Source organism: Periophthalmus magnuspinnatus, chromosome 1, assembly GCF_009829125.3.
Source record: "Periophthalmus magnuspinnatus isolate fPerMag1 chromosome 1, fPerMag1.2.pri, whole genome shotgun sequence".
Classification (NCBI taxonomy): Eukaryota; Metazoa; Chordata; class Actinopteri; order Gobiiformes; family Gobiidae; genus Periophthalmus; species Periophthalmus magnuspinnatus.
This window is the reverse complement of record NC_047126.1, coordinates 18,189,658-18,204,335: the sequence shown is the minus strand read 5'-3', so window position 1 is coordinate 18,204,335 and position 14,678 is coordinate 18,189,658. Positions and strand designations below refer to the sequence as shown.

Sequence of the window (14,678 nt, the reverse complement as noted above, 5' to 3'; positions counted from 1 at the left end):
CAAACAATTCACATCAAATACATTAGATGAGCTAAGCCTCCAGCTCTCCCCCTCCCCAGACACTTCCCTTATCCTCCTAAATATTGATTATCAACTCCATAAAACACCAAAAACCATAAAATGCTTCAAACTCTTTATTGCCTCAGGTTTACAGCAAGAAATCACAAATAATGTAACTGATTCTGTGTGAAAGATTCATTATTTCAACTTTGTGGTGGAGAGTCCGTCACCTGCTTGTCTCATGAAAATGTTATTGTTTTGTTTTGAATGTTCCACAGTATGGTATGACTGTATCTATCTCGTATGTATTTAATAACAGGTGTTTTTATTGTAGAGTAATTTGCTTGTCTCCATGGAGATTATTAAATTTAAAACCATTTTGAGGAACTATCTAATCAAACAACATCTTCATGGAGAAAAGAACCTTACATATAGCCTCGTTCAAAATAAAATGCAGCTAAGCCTAAGATTATGCTGTTTCAATGACATTCATGTGGTTTTCTTTTTCAAACTCCACATCCAGCGAGGTACCTGCTCAGGTCTCGGCCCTGACAGTTCCGCCGCCATGCCACCCTGTAATAACAAGAAAATCAATAAGTGCTACTGTGGCAGAGTGGTTATCCTGTCTCCTCCTCTCAGTAAAGAGGTTGTGGGTTAGACTCCTGATCTCTGACATTTTACCACTTTCCCTGTGTTTTAATAACATAAAAGCTTGTAAATATTTCTTGTGTGTTGTGATTGGCTGGGTCTGGTCACATGACTCACCAGGCCCTGATGCCGTTGGGGTCCCGTACGACTCGTTTGGCACAATTTATGGCCACTGTTGGGTTGTCGCTGAGCAGATCTGAGGAGACAGATGAAAAACATCAAATACAAATATATTAAAACTCAAACACATCTGACACTCACTGCTCCCTCCAGACCTGGGTCCTTCTCTAGTCCAAGCCAAGACCTGGTTTAGTCCTGGTTTAGGACATCTACAGTTTGGTCTGTTTTAGTCATCTTTTTAGAGCTTTAGTACTTGGGTTAGAACTTTTCTAGAGCTGGGTTAGATCAGATTCCATCCCCACTTAATCCTAGTATTAGACTTTAAGTACAAGTAGAAGAAATATTAGTATTTCTATAGCAGTAGTAATAGTACCTTTAGTATCTGTTGTAGCCTTATTTCAAATAGTAGTAGAAGTAGTAACCCAATACTCTTTCCTGACACTCAGCGTCACTTTACATTTTCATTTCATGTTTTATTCATTGACTTAATACTCAGTGGTAGAAAGCTACAGTTGTGCTCACAGCTGCCCTGGGGCAGACTGACAGAAGAGAGGCTTCCAAACCTACTCAGCTTCAGAGATCAGACGAGATCTGACACGGAGGTAATCACAGTAGTAGCCTAGTTGCAGTAGTAGTAGTAATAGTAGTAGTAACAAAAGTAGTAGTATTAGTAGTAGTAGTAACAAAAGTAGTAGTAGTAGAAGTAATTGTATTAGTATTAGTAGTAGCCCAGTTGCAGTAGCAGCAGTACTATGAGTTTTACCTGAGCAGTTGATTCCACAGCCGTTGGCGGCGCTCACTCCTCCATCTTTACACCAGTATCTGCTGTTGATCTGAAAAATGCCATAGTCCGTGGAGCCGTCCGTGTTCCTGTTTATGGCTCTGGTGTTGTAATGAGACTCGTTCTCAGTCAGACACACCCCTGAGGAAGGAAACAAGGGCAATGTGAAATATTGCACAAAATTGTTTTTTGTATTTCAGTACAGGATATTTTTTATAAAACCAAAATCAAAATTACATTCAAATTGCACCATCACACATAAAAAATAGGCCATGGTTTAGCAACACAGCAATACAATAAAAATAACAAAAACCACAGAGACAGATTTTGTCAAGTTGCAGACTTAGTTTAAATCTGTAACTAAACCTGGACCAAACCAGGAACCCAAGACTAGAACAGAATCAGATCAGGTTTACATCAGGATTAAACTGGGCTCAAAAGTGTGAACACACTTCTCGCTTATTCCTGCTGGCTGTTTCTAGTCCTAGTCTAGTCTTGGTTTGGCACTCACAGTTTACCAGACTCTTTCCTTTGTCCTGGTCTATTCCTAGTTCTGGTCTAGCCTTAGTTTAGTCCAGGTGTAGTCTTAGTTTAACCCTGTTCTGGTCTTGGTTTAGTCTTGGTCCAGTCCTAGTTCAGCCCTGGTTTTGCACTCACAGTCTGCCAGGCTCACTCCTCTGTAGTTGTGCATCCCACTGTTTTTCAGGAGTCGTGCCCATTCACATCTGCCAAAGACTCTTCCCTCGGCCATAGCACAGAGCAACACCAGCAAAACCACACCCTGCATCTTCAGCTCCATCACAGCAGAACTCAGGCAGGACTGGAGCAAGACTCAACCAGACCTGAGTCCAGACCAGTATTTATAAGTCCTTTCTCCAACTGGAAACCCCCTTCCCGCCCCCTCACTCTCTGTTATACTTTCACTTCATAAGTCCTATTTGTTTTGTGTAGCAACTATAACACAAAACACACAGGACTTTGTAACCTGATAAATTGGTCTACTTCTTTTATCCAATCTTAATCTAGTATTTCAGAATGTTTTATTTTGAAATTGTTTCCTGTTAAGCACAACAATCTTAACAGGAAACACCACCACCACCAACCACAAAATTAGAAGAAAGCTTTAGAATAGCTCATCAGATCATTAGTGGTGCATTAAGTATGTTTTTAGGAAATGTTGTTTTGACTGCACTGTTTCACAAAGTCATGAATTCTTGCAATCTCCATGTAGATGTCCTTATTTGAAGAAAGTGCTGTCTTTTTTTTAATTAATATTTTGTATAGTTCAGAAAAAAGCTCTTGAACTGCTGTGTCTGTTATGTCTTTCTTTATTGACTGACCTGTTGTAATAAAAACACTTAAAAATGTTACTCAACATAGACTTTTAGTTCCTATAATTTCAACACATTTCCTTTTTTAGAGTTGATGGTAAACTCCAGAGTCATTTTAAATGTCTCAATCTCAAAAACTCCACTGTAAACAGAAGCAATGGTTCTTCCAATGTTATGGTTGATCCCACAACAGTAGTTAAGTGAGAAATGCAGAGGAAGTGTGGTTTGAAATTAAGATCATCACAATGACTTTTCTTTTTTTACAGATAATAATTACTGTATATTGTTTTTTCCACTTTTCAGGACTGCTACCTGCTTGTCTTATTGGAGATGTTATTTACATGTTATTCAACTCATATATGTAAAAAGTATAATGCCGTACTGTGGAACATTCCAGGCACGCTCACGTAACCTATTACACTGGTCTACTTTTAAACTACGTTCAAATCTTAATCTAGTATTTCAAAATGTTAATTTCATAAAAAAACAGATGAAAGCTTTATAATAGCTAATCTTCATTCAGACCATTAGAGGTACATTAAGAAAGGAGATGTTTTTTGACTGCAATGTCCATGAAGCACGTGACTACAGCAAGTAGGCCTATTGTTTGGTTCAAAAAAATCCTGTAATATAATAAATGAAAGATAGAAGTATGTTATATTATACCATGTGCATTCCAGGCAAAGAAAAATAATTTTCATGAGACAAGCTGCGTAGTGCATAGACTTTAATCCAGATAGGTTAATAGGATGCATTGTTTGAGGTGTTTTCAGTATTTTACTATTTTTCAGGCCAAATGATTATAGAGTTTCAAACAAAATAAATCTACTGTAAATATGCAGAGTTTAGAATAAAGTAAATAACTAAACTGTTTTTTTAGTACATGCAGAGCACTGAGTGGGATATATGTATCATTGTATAATTTCTCTATTGTTTGTCCCTATTATTTATTTGTTGTTCTTTCAAACTTAAACCGCATAAAATGGGGAAGGGGGGAGGGGGAGAAGGGGGGAGGAAAAAACCCGAGTTCGGGTCCGAACCTCTACCAAGTACCTCTATGGATGTATTCAACACAATGGCCTACAACTTTATTGTATGTTGCCAACAGGGTTATTCATTTGAATTTGTCAAATGTTTTGTGCAATATTAGTAGCATTAGTAGTAATATACATTTATTGAAAAACAATGGATTAAACATGATAACTATGGCAAAGACTTAGACCACTATGTATTCAATTAATTTGTATACCATGTTAATTACTACACAAAAAATAATCACTATTATATCAAAATGTGTTTACACAAACAAGCTAATTAAGCAGTGTCATAGTTCTACCTGTTTGCTTGTTTTCTTTCCTCAGTCCGGCTCCGTTTTTCAGCCTGTTCCGGCCCTTCTTTTGTTACCTCCCTGGTTTCCCAGCAGCTGCCTCTCATTGTGCTGATCAGCTCAGGGTAGCCTATATATACTGCTTCTGTTCAGTTAGTTCTTGCTAGATTGTTGACTAGACAAGAGCAACTTTCAAGCTCCTCTGATATACTCTGTTGTTTGCATTTCTGCAATTCTGTGCCTGCATTTATATCTGTTGGAGTTACCTGTTCCTGAGTTTATTGGTCCAGCCTGTTTCCCCATTTGAATCCCCAGTGTGGAAGAGCTTTTCGTTGACATTAAATAAGACTTTATTCCTCAGTTGTTTAGTCCCTGATTGAGCACATTATGAATTACCTGCTTAAAGGACACTTTCTGTTGTAGTTTGAGACATTTGACGGTTCACTTCGTGTTGCATTTGAGTCCAGTTTACCGGTGCGACAAGCAGATGTTAGAGGGAGCTGTAAATCTGCCAGGCTTGGGTCAAATTGTTTGTTTGTCCACAGCCACAGCAGGTGCATGCCCCCCAGATGAACTTTGTGATTTATGACTTGTCCAGTCAGTCCACTAGAGTTGGTGATCCTCATAGTACGTCAGTAATATTAGATCACATTATATAGTAACTGTGTATTTAAAATAATATAGTATATAATAATATCTATCATGTGTTTGTTTGACTTCATTTAGTATATTTATCACCCATCACCCAATCAAAAGAAAAAGCAAAAACACAGTATTGAAAGTTGAGAAATTTGGGACTTTTTATTCCTCAAAATAAAACAGAAAACAAGAAATATTTATTACAAACTACTACTACTACTACTGACAGTACTGACAGTATCGGATGAGCAAAGAACCTGGCTGATGTTGGTGGCTGATGTTATACAAGAGACGGCTGAGGGGTTGTAAACCACAACTGGAGATGGTCCTGGAGCTCCAGCTTGCCACTGGCACCTAGTCTAAATAATGCAGAGGACACCCACTGGTGATCCTCCTGTGGCAAGGTCTTAGGCCACAGGAGTGGAAGCGTAGCAGCCTGCTCTGGCTGAAAAGGGTTCTGTAAATATAGAGAAGGAATAGTCAAAAACTATTAAAATAACAAATCAAACACTAAGTAAAATGCGTTTTACCACGTTCCCTTCTAAAGAGTGTGCCTCCACTGGCCTTTGAGGTTCTTTGGGAGGAGCAAGAAAAAAGGGCTCCTCCACTGCAGGCTGTGATCGGGAGATGGTATTTAAACCAGCAGGTGGAGGTGTTGATATAGTCTATAAATACAAGGTCAAATGAGTAGTTAAATAAAATTTGAATTGTTTATATGAAGTCTGTTATTTCAGCGTAATTGTTTCATTTACCTCACATTTCCTTACAAGATTTAAATTTCGTTTTGCACTCTCCACGTGCTTTCCCCCGAATCTGGATCTTTCAAACTGAGAGAAAGACGAGCATTAATACAACCATTATAAAATTCATAATATTCATACATATTTACCGACGACACAGTCAATTTTGCCCTTTTTGAAGGACTTGGTGTGGCAGGTGTAGCATCACCTCTGGAGTGCTCCAATGGAGCAGCAGTTGGGACCTGAAATATGAATGTGGCATGACATGAATGTGGTGACTGCCATTAAAGATTTCTATACAACAAACAATAACATTTTCCTACCATTAAGGGAGCACTTTGACCACTTGTTGATTGGTCTGCACTACTGGTTGGTCTGGGAGAGGCAGTAGGCTCCTGTTGTTACAGAACAAATATTAAGAGTATATACATAGGCAAATTCTGAATTACACTTTTTGTATGCAAGACACAATAATAACATAGATTCATTCATTCATTCATTTATTCATTCATTCATACACATATAAAGCCGAGATCAGCAGTGATTTACAGAAAGCTCATTATTACCATTCTATTCTACAGCTATGCAGTAAACGTGAGAGCCAAATTTGTGCCAGTTACATGCCAATTAAGCCATATGTATTTTTTGCTGTTAGTTATAGTTAATGTTAATAACCTTATGACTTTATTTTACCTGCTATGCCATTTCCTCTGCTGTGGAACAGACCTGTTGCTATAAAAATTCAAATAGGAACAATACACATTTCCCAAGAACACATTAAGGTATTGAAGTATCTTTGTGTTAATTATATGCCTAGCAATATGTTCAAAAAAGGATATTACCTTTTGAGGATGAAATCCACAGGTGCACTTCTGTGGCTGGGATAAAAGTGTCCGCTGACCTCTGAGCTGCAGAGGCCACTTTTCTATCTATAAAGAACCAAGTTACCATCTTGCAGTCTGCATATATTCTGTATGCTGGATGCTGCATGAACACAATGACTTTGTTCAGCATACACTTAAAAGTGTGTAATGTAAATGCGCAGTAGTAATAAAGTAATGTATGTGACCCATTTGATATGCTTTCAACATACCTTCTGATACATACTTTACCACTTGTGTTGCCTTGGTGCAGGTTGGTTACCTGCATCTCATGGCCAGGCACCAGTGGAGGCAAAAGACCTGAGCCGCGAGACCCACTCGCTGTCGTCCATGGCCTTGTGGCTTTTCGAATGTTTAGACATTTTTCTGGAATTAAAATTTTTTATTATTTCCTCATGATTATATTAAAACATCACAATAAGCAGACATTTCCCATTGCAATGGAAACAATGGTCGTTCCCCAGTTTAGAAAACTCCGACATTGTATAAAAAGAACTTGGACTATACATTGGCAGATCAAATCACACATTGTCTCTCATCATAAAGCTCCAAAATGACTCTACTGATTAGAAATAACTGCAGAAGGCAAAAATGGATACTCCACTTACTGTATGAGATAGAATGAACCAAAAGGCCTATTTGCATCAACAGAGTCTCATCTAAATCTAAATGCTAAACACTGAACAGAACTCACAGGATCACACACGTGCCACAATCACAGTAAGACACTTTATTAGTACTACAGGACTATAGCCAACAAAAAGGCGGATTAAATTGGCGCCATTTATGTGCGTGCCTTCATATTGAGTAGAATTTATTCACGACCAAAATTATCTTCTTCTCACACTTACATATACATAATAGGGACGGATATGCAGTTGTTTTTGTCGAGTATGTTGTTGTAAAGCTTAATAATAACGTGGCTAGCCCATCATTAATGTCAGTGTAATGAAATCACCTCCATGTGTCCTGTCACTAGCATCAGTACAGAATATCTGAGTAAACGGCTGTAGTTACACATTTTAACACCTTTGTTTTCTTTGTACTGCAGTAAACAGACTGACACGTGATGCTATCGCTAAAGTTATCTGTAAGTAACCGTTTCTGTCACATTAGCGGCAACAGAGAAGCTCATTTTATCCTGTTTGAAATGGCTAAACGTGCGTGTGATATTTAATAGACAGTGAAAGTACTTACCTCAACACAAAACGATGATGTTTCAGTGTTCGGCAGATGCGCACTGGGACAGTGCTCCTGTCATAGGATTTAAATGCACGCGCCGCGGAGGCGAGACAGAGAGCTCAGCTCGGCCTGTGATTGGCCTGTCAAAAGATGGAGCGGAGTATTTGATTGGCTCTAGGAATAATAGAGACGTCTCAGCGACTGGCTGTCAAAAGATTGGAGAGACCGTTTGATTGGTGAAGGAAAGATGGAGCCGCGCGAATGATTGGCGAGAGAAAGATGGAGCCGCGAACATGATTTGATATGCAGTTCTGCGGCCGTCAGGTACGGGATACAGCAATGTCATAATGAAAATGAAAGAATCTGAGCCCACCAACTAGTACTCAGCAGACATCCTGGAGTTGTCCATGGCAAATTATCCCAAACCTGGACAAAACATGGAACTGGAGATTTTTGCTGCTTGCTATTATAAATGTTAATATTGCTATTTATTATTATGAAATGGTGGTTTCCTGATTATAGAATGACATGACGCAAGAGCTGGTTTTCCCTATTGATTGTACTTTGGCCTGAAACATTCAAAAGGTGATTTCACAAGGGATGAACCTGAAGAGTTCTTCTATTATTTACTAAACCCTCAAACTCACTGTATTACTACACAAATCTGCAGTGTTATACGTGCGCTAAGTTGCTATCTGTTTTTAGCGTGTTAAAAAAAAAAAGTTTTCACAATACAGAAAAAACTTTAATGAAATATTGGTTAAAAAGATTTCCTCCTTCGAGCCGGATTCGAACCAGCGACCTAAGGATTCCCGCTTGTGCAGTTCAGACCTACAGTCCTCCGCTCTACCAACTGAGCTATCGAAGGGGATATCATCATGGACGGCACTATTTCTTTAAAAATGCAGGGGTGTCCGCTAGAGACAACATTTAACGAGTTCTTTAAGTAAATCTTCTTTGAATTCATCTCTGTTTCAAGATTGTTCTTTGTTTTAGCAGAAACTAACAAACACGAGCGCAAAGGTTGTTTTCATCAATAGTATCACAGACTATAGCTTTAAAATATCCATTACTCACGTGCAGCTGACTCAAATTCATTGTCCGTCAAACATTTCTACTAAATAACCTAACACATTACTCATTCAGTTAAATTACCGGTCTCTAACTATGGATCATATCAGTCTCGAACACTAGTATTTTTATGGTTTATTCGCCCTGTGCTCCTTTAGCGCCCTCACGTGTTCATTATGAGTATCGCTGACAAAGGTCCAGCTGTTCCCAAACATGGTTTTGTTAAAATAACCTGTTCTCAACCAGATTTGTCTCGTGGAGGTTTTGTGTCACACTCAGTACATACAGTTTATATATAGTAGCCTACTATGTTGTCAAATGCTACTATTATATTTCATTTTTTAATTATACTCATGTCCAAAGTCCTCTAAAACACTCTTGTAAGGAGGTCAAATTTAATGCAAATACATTTTTTTATTCAAATACTTTTCAATTTCAACTTCTTTTTTATCTTAAATAATTCCCTGGTTGGAAAACACTGCTCTGTTAAAGCAAAAGCAGATGTTTAAATCTGTCAACTGGACAAATTGTTGTAGGAGTGAAGATGTTTTGCTGCTCATCCAAGATGCTTCTTCAGTTATGGTCAGATTGCTGGTGGACACTGACTTATATCTATCTGAAGTGATGAGCTAACTGCACTGAAACTGTAAACAGCTATTATCTCCAGTTTCAGCCTTAATGGCCCTATTCGACCTTTAATGGCCTTACTCTCTCGACCTATTGTTCTCATTGTTTCCCTTGTTTGCCTTTAGTCTGAGGATGCAATTATACATGGGGGAGGGATTATGTCTCAGTTCAGCTCTATTAAACACTTTTTCGTTTTGACTCCTGTTTAAGCAATGTTACTTATTCATCTGTGTGGTAGTGTAACAGTGGTAGCGTGGGTCTACATCTTTTGTTGATGCGGTTATAAAATAGAATGATTATAAAGACATATCTCGCCTACCTTTTTGGTATTCTGTTATTCTATTCTTAGTGATGGGAAGACTACTGTAAACATGTATTTAGTTACAGAATACTGAATAACCTCCCTTCATTAATATGTATTTTAAAATGTATTCCGTTTCATGGCCCAATCAGAGTGCTGTACTCTGAGTGATTAGAAGACTTTCACTTTAAAGTTGTTATATTAGAGTGTAAAAAACAACACCTCGAGTTAAAATGGCACGATTGAATACCATAATGCATTTCTTGGATTTTTTTAAACAATTGTAATCTGAATAAATGAGAGAGTAGCTATACCAGAATAGTTACTCAAAATTAGTATTCTGATTATGTAGTTTCGGTACATGTGACCTTCTTCTCAACACTGCACTATTCTTCACAATTTACCTTTTTGTAAGCCTAAATCAACAAGTAAATAAAAAGCATAGTTCATAAGAAACACTGTCCAATCAGTTAATTTCATTCATTCTTTATTTTTCCATGTATTAATCATTCATACTCCAGCACATGTAGCAATATTTACACTTTTGTTTCTTTTTTTTTTTGCATGTTTTGGAGCTCTTTTGTCCAGCCTTCTCTCAGATATAAAAAGACAATGGCACCAGAAAAATTATAAGCTAATTACTCAAAGTGAAAATGGTAGTAGGCTACTGGTGGACATAGAAATAACACAGCAAGAAATAAAATAAAATAAAAACATTTTTGTAAATTTGTAAAGCAAATGTGAATAATTGCAGTAGCACACTCAAATTAAGAATTCAAATTCAAAACTATTTAATTTTGCAATCTGCATTTATATAATTTTCTTGCTAAAGTCACAAAGGCAGTGACACTAATGAACACATTCTCAAAATTTCTGTCCAAAATCTAAACTGAAAAAGAGATAATCTACCAGCATAATCCTTTTTCAAAAAAGTGGCAAACAGTTTAAAGGACTGTATACAAATAACAATGCGTTTAACAATAGTTGCTGTAAACCATTAACAACAAATAAAACAGCATACATCATAATAATAATAAAAATGACATGTACACATTTTGTAAAAATTTAATTAAATCTATAGTGTCAAGAAAATACTATTAAAAGAAATGTGTAATTCTAATTCATGTTAAAATAATACAAGAAGTTACCATAAGGGCAGTACCATCATACTGGAGTACCACAGTCGCACTCTGAACTGTTGTTTGTATACACAGTACACATTTCTTTCTTTACCATAAGATTTGTACCATTGTGAGTCAAATGTAGCTTAACTCAAGGCCTGGGCAGTGCCAAGGTATCATGTATGCAAATGACCATGCATACATTATTATTGAATTATAGTAACCCATTTACCAATCTGAAATACAAAAGAAAAACTGAAGTCCTCATTTTTCTCATTTTAAAACATAAAACTGAGCAACAGAATGTGATGTCGTCTTAATAAGTTTGGATATTTCTGCCAAAAACAGTGAACCTCCCCAGTTTTACAGACCCCTGTTCTCCATATGAAATGACCTGTTAGAATCAGACAGAATATTGATATTCAGAACCAAAGACTTAAAAGTAAAGACAAGTGCCTGTTTTACTCAAATTTGCATGTAAATATATTTAATGCAACAATTTTGTTTTAAAATTAAGATGGTTGTGGACATTTGTTTTTCTAAGTAAAAACAGAACAATCCATCGCTTGTACCATGTTGTGAAGTATATTTCAGTACCTTAGTTTCAATACAACCTCAATGTCACAGGTGGCCGTGTAAACATTTACAAAATTTCCAACAAATATTATTATAATTTCTAAAATAAGGAAAAATAAAACTTAAAATACATCATAAGTAAATACTGGTATCTTTATATGTAAGCTTTACCACAGTGACTCAAATGTAAGACTTTCTGTTTGGTCTTTTGTCAATAAAAATAGTGAATTTACGATCATTTGAACTCATAAATAGACCTAAATAAATCTGAATAAACTCAAAAACAGTATGAGGTATGGAACGACATTGCGCAAAGATTTTTGTATATGATATGACCAGGGCTTGACAACAACATTCTTACTAATTGGCTAATTTCAAGGTTTGCAACTAGGGCCAAAACTAATTCCAATTCCAGATTTTTCCTTTTTTTTAATTAAAAATTGTATTCTCATTTGAATTTAATATATTGCAATCAGAAATCTACCAGTAATTTGCCAGTTTGCTTGCGTTATTGTCAAGTTCTGGACAAAACTAGAGGAAAATATTATAATATTTCTGTATCAGCGAAATATGGTGTAGTTCCGTAAACCACCACCAGATGAAGCAGCAGGAGCGCTACACAGGTACCTCCAAAAAGTAGGTAAACAAACGACACTCATGGGCCTAAAAAGTACCATACAAGTTAGTTCACTCTATGCCTATTCTACACTACATTCAAACGCCATCTTTCTTTCTTACTGCTACTTTCTCCATGTAAACCATCTCCAAAAACAATCTTATACCTTCAAATCACCCATTTCTTAGTCCTTTCTGTTAGTATGTACCACGCTAAACCATAAAACCATCTTTGCAGTGACTCTGTCCTGCAGTAAAGCAAATCTGTCTTGTCCTAAGTAGTGTCACTATAACTCTTTCTCTTCTATGGACAGTTAGTACCTGTATTTAAATAGGCTAAAGAGTGTGTTGCTTGCTTACCCTTTCTTATCACAATGCTACTTCAAACTCTTGCATTAGCTGATAAAATGTAATATGTTTAATGAGATTTTAGGGCAATGGTTCTCAAGCTGAGGTTCAGGTAACATTAATCAATCAAGAATCACCCAGGTCTATGAGATTCTTAATTCACTTGAGGCAAAGCCCAAGTTTAGTCCAGCTTTAGTCACGGTTATGCAGACCTGGTTTAGTCAGGGTTTAGTCCAGGTTTACATCTGCTTTAGGACTGCTTCAATCCTGGTTTAGAGTAGGCTCAGACTCAAGTAGTGGTTTATATGACAGATAAAGGCACGCAAGTTCTAATTTAGTTATGCATTCTGTAGTTTTGTCTGGCTGTAGACCTGGTTTAGTCCGACTGTAGACCTGGTTAGGCCTGTGTTTGGTGCAGGTTTAATCAAGTTTCAGATGTAGTTCATACTTGTCCTGGTTTGAGTTTAATCTGGTGTGGACCTGGTTTAGTCCTGGTTTAGTCCTGGTTAAATCCTGGTTTAGTCCTGGTTTAGTCCGGGTTTAGTCCTGGTTTAGTCTTTGGTCTAGTGCAAGTTTTGTTCTTGGTTTAGTTCCAGTTTTCTCAAGTGTGACCCTTGGTTTATCCTTTGTCAGATCTGAGTCTTGGTTTAGTCCGGTTTTAATCTGTTTTTAAACCTGGTTTTACCCAGTTTTAGATGGATAGATACATAAATGAATACTTAATTAATCCCAAGGGAAATTGCAGTGCAGCCATTCAAAGTCTAATCATAATTTTAGTCCTTATTGAGTAGTGATTCAAACCAGGCACAATTCAGTTCCCCTATCCCAAATTTTTAAAGATGAATATTTCTGAGGAGATACTTGTAGAACATTAGAGAACCATTGCCCTGTGTGATTTTAAAGTGGTTAAACCCTGCAAAACAAAACCAATGTCTTCTATATCTCACATTGTAGTTCATTTAAGTGCTGGCACAGAGTCCCTCTCCTTTGTCTTTGAGATGTCTTGATTTTGTTGCTGGTTTGATCATTTTTCCGTCAGTCCATCGTCTTCTGTGATGCCTTGCGCTCTGAGCTCCTCCAAAACGTTGTCCAAATGTCCCGCATCAGGGAAACCGTGGCCCGTCAAGTTGGAGCCAAATTCTGTCTTATGGTGGACCTAGAAAAAAATAAATAAATAAGAATAGCAAGCAGAAGCATGCAAAATTTGAGTGATGTTAAGTTAAATTCAGATAAAACTATAGCCTGTTATTAAAACGTTGACTTGTGGTTTAGTCCAGGTTAAGGTCCTCATTTAGATTAAGGCACTAATTTATTTTCTGTCTATTTTTAATTTAGCACTGGTTTAGCATGGTAAACCTGTGGCTTGTTTGTTTGCTATGGAGTCCCTTTAGTATAGTGAAGCTAATGCATCCTAGGATAGCAATATTTCTGTAAATTCAATTATAAACGATTAGCTTTGCCCAACCACTGTTAAAATGATGTGGCACTGATTTAAATTAACTGTATATAAATCAGATTCATTTGTAGGTAATGGAGACTTGTTAACCAAAAAATGAAGGGATAAATTTGTTTATGTATTTATTGATTTAGGTTGTGTCTAAGTACCTCGTTCCAGATAACGGTGTCTGACTCTCCTGTGGTGCTTGATGTTCCAACGGAGAAAATCAGCCTCCGGTCCCATGCCACCAACAGCAGTCTCAGCACCTTAGGGAAAGAAAACACATGTAAAAAAAAGTCTTAGGACAAGTCAAAAATAGACTTATAAAGTAAATAAATCAAACATAATAAATATGCTTAATATATGAACATTAAAGGAACTATATGTAGCCTGCACTCGTACTGTTTTAAATGTGACACTACAACCATAACTAAACCTGTGTTCCCAGTGCCTTAACCTGCAGATAGAGGACAAACCCAATTTTTTTGAACTCACTGAGCTGCAGAGGCTGCATTAGCACTGATTAATGATTGGGTGCAGGTGCTGGGGTTTAGATAGTGACGCTTCAGATGAGAGAGTCCTTGAATGAATTTTGACATTGAACCTGGCAACCCAAATGATGGATAATTGTCTGTAACATAAATAATACTGTCACCATGATTGTTTTTGTAATTAAGAATAAATCAACATTACAGCTATTATCAGAAAAAGCTGTATTTAATTTGAGCAGGTTTACCTCTTATCTGCTGACACAGTTAGGTCTTGTTTATGGAATTTAAAATCAAAATATTACAAACAGTTCCTTTAACTATATGATTTGCTTTGCTGTGCTGACCTTGCGTCCTTTCTCGCTGTCTGGGAGGTAGCAGTGTCTAGGGAAGCCTCTGGCAGTGTAAGGCTTCCCTGGGTTCGGATGCTCTGGTCCCTGCAGG

The 14,678-nt window shown here is 37.1% G+C and overlaps 2 protein-coding genes and 1 non-coding gene across 4 annotated transcripts in view; all 3 read right to left on the bottom strand.

Annotated features, from left to right (window-relative positions):
* Positions 1-116: 116 nt before the first annotated feature.
* LOC117377567 (lysozyme C-like) lies at positions 117-2,430 on the bottom strand. The gene is made up of 4 exons (XM_033974018.2): positions 2,207-2,430; positions 1,532-1,690; positions 766-844; positions 117-573 (listed from the first exon to the last, which is right to left on the bottom strand). The coding sequence occupies exons 1-4, from the start codon at positions 2,346-2,348 to the stop codon at positions 507-509; spliced, it is 447 nt and encodes a 148-aa protein (XP_033829909.1). The 5' UTR covers positions 2,349-2,430; the 3' UTR covers positions 117-506.
* Positions 2,431-8,423: 5,993 nt separating this feature from the next.
* On the bottom strand, positions 8,424-8,517 carry trnay-gua (transfer RNA tyrosine (anticodon GUA)). Its single transcript has 2 exons — positions 8,481-8,517; positions 8,424-8,459 (listed from the first exon to the last, which is right to left on the bottom strand). It is a non-coding gene; the product is annotated as a tRNA-Tyr (tRNA).
* Positions 8,518-12,701: 4,184 nt separating this feature from the next.
* Positions 12,702-14,678, bottom strand: part of LOC117376408 (E3 ubiquitin-protein ligase DTX1-like) — a 41,999-nt gene continuing 40,022 nt past the window's right edge. Inside the window, exons 10-12 of one of the 2 annotated variants that reach the window (XM_033972880.2) lie at positions 14,582-14,671; positions 13,914-14,012; positions 12,702-13,464 (exon numbers count right to left, since the gene is read on the bottom strand). In XM_033972880.2, coding sequence (XP_033828771.1) covers positions 13,333-13,464; positions 13,914-14,012; positions 14,582-14,671 — 321 coding nt within the window. In that variant the 3' untranslated portion in view covers positions 12,702-13,332. The remainder of the gene's footprint in view (positions 13,465-13,913; positions 14,013-14,581; positions 14,672-14,678) is intronic. The other variant, XM_033972890.2, reaches the window with a different exon arrangement.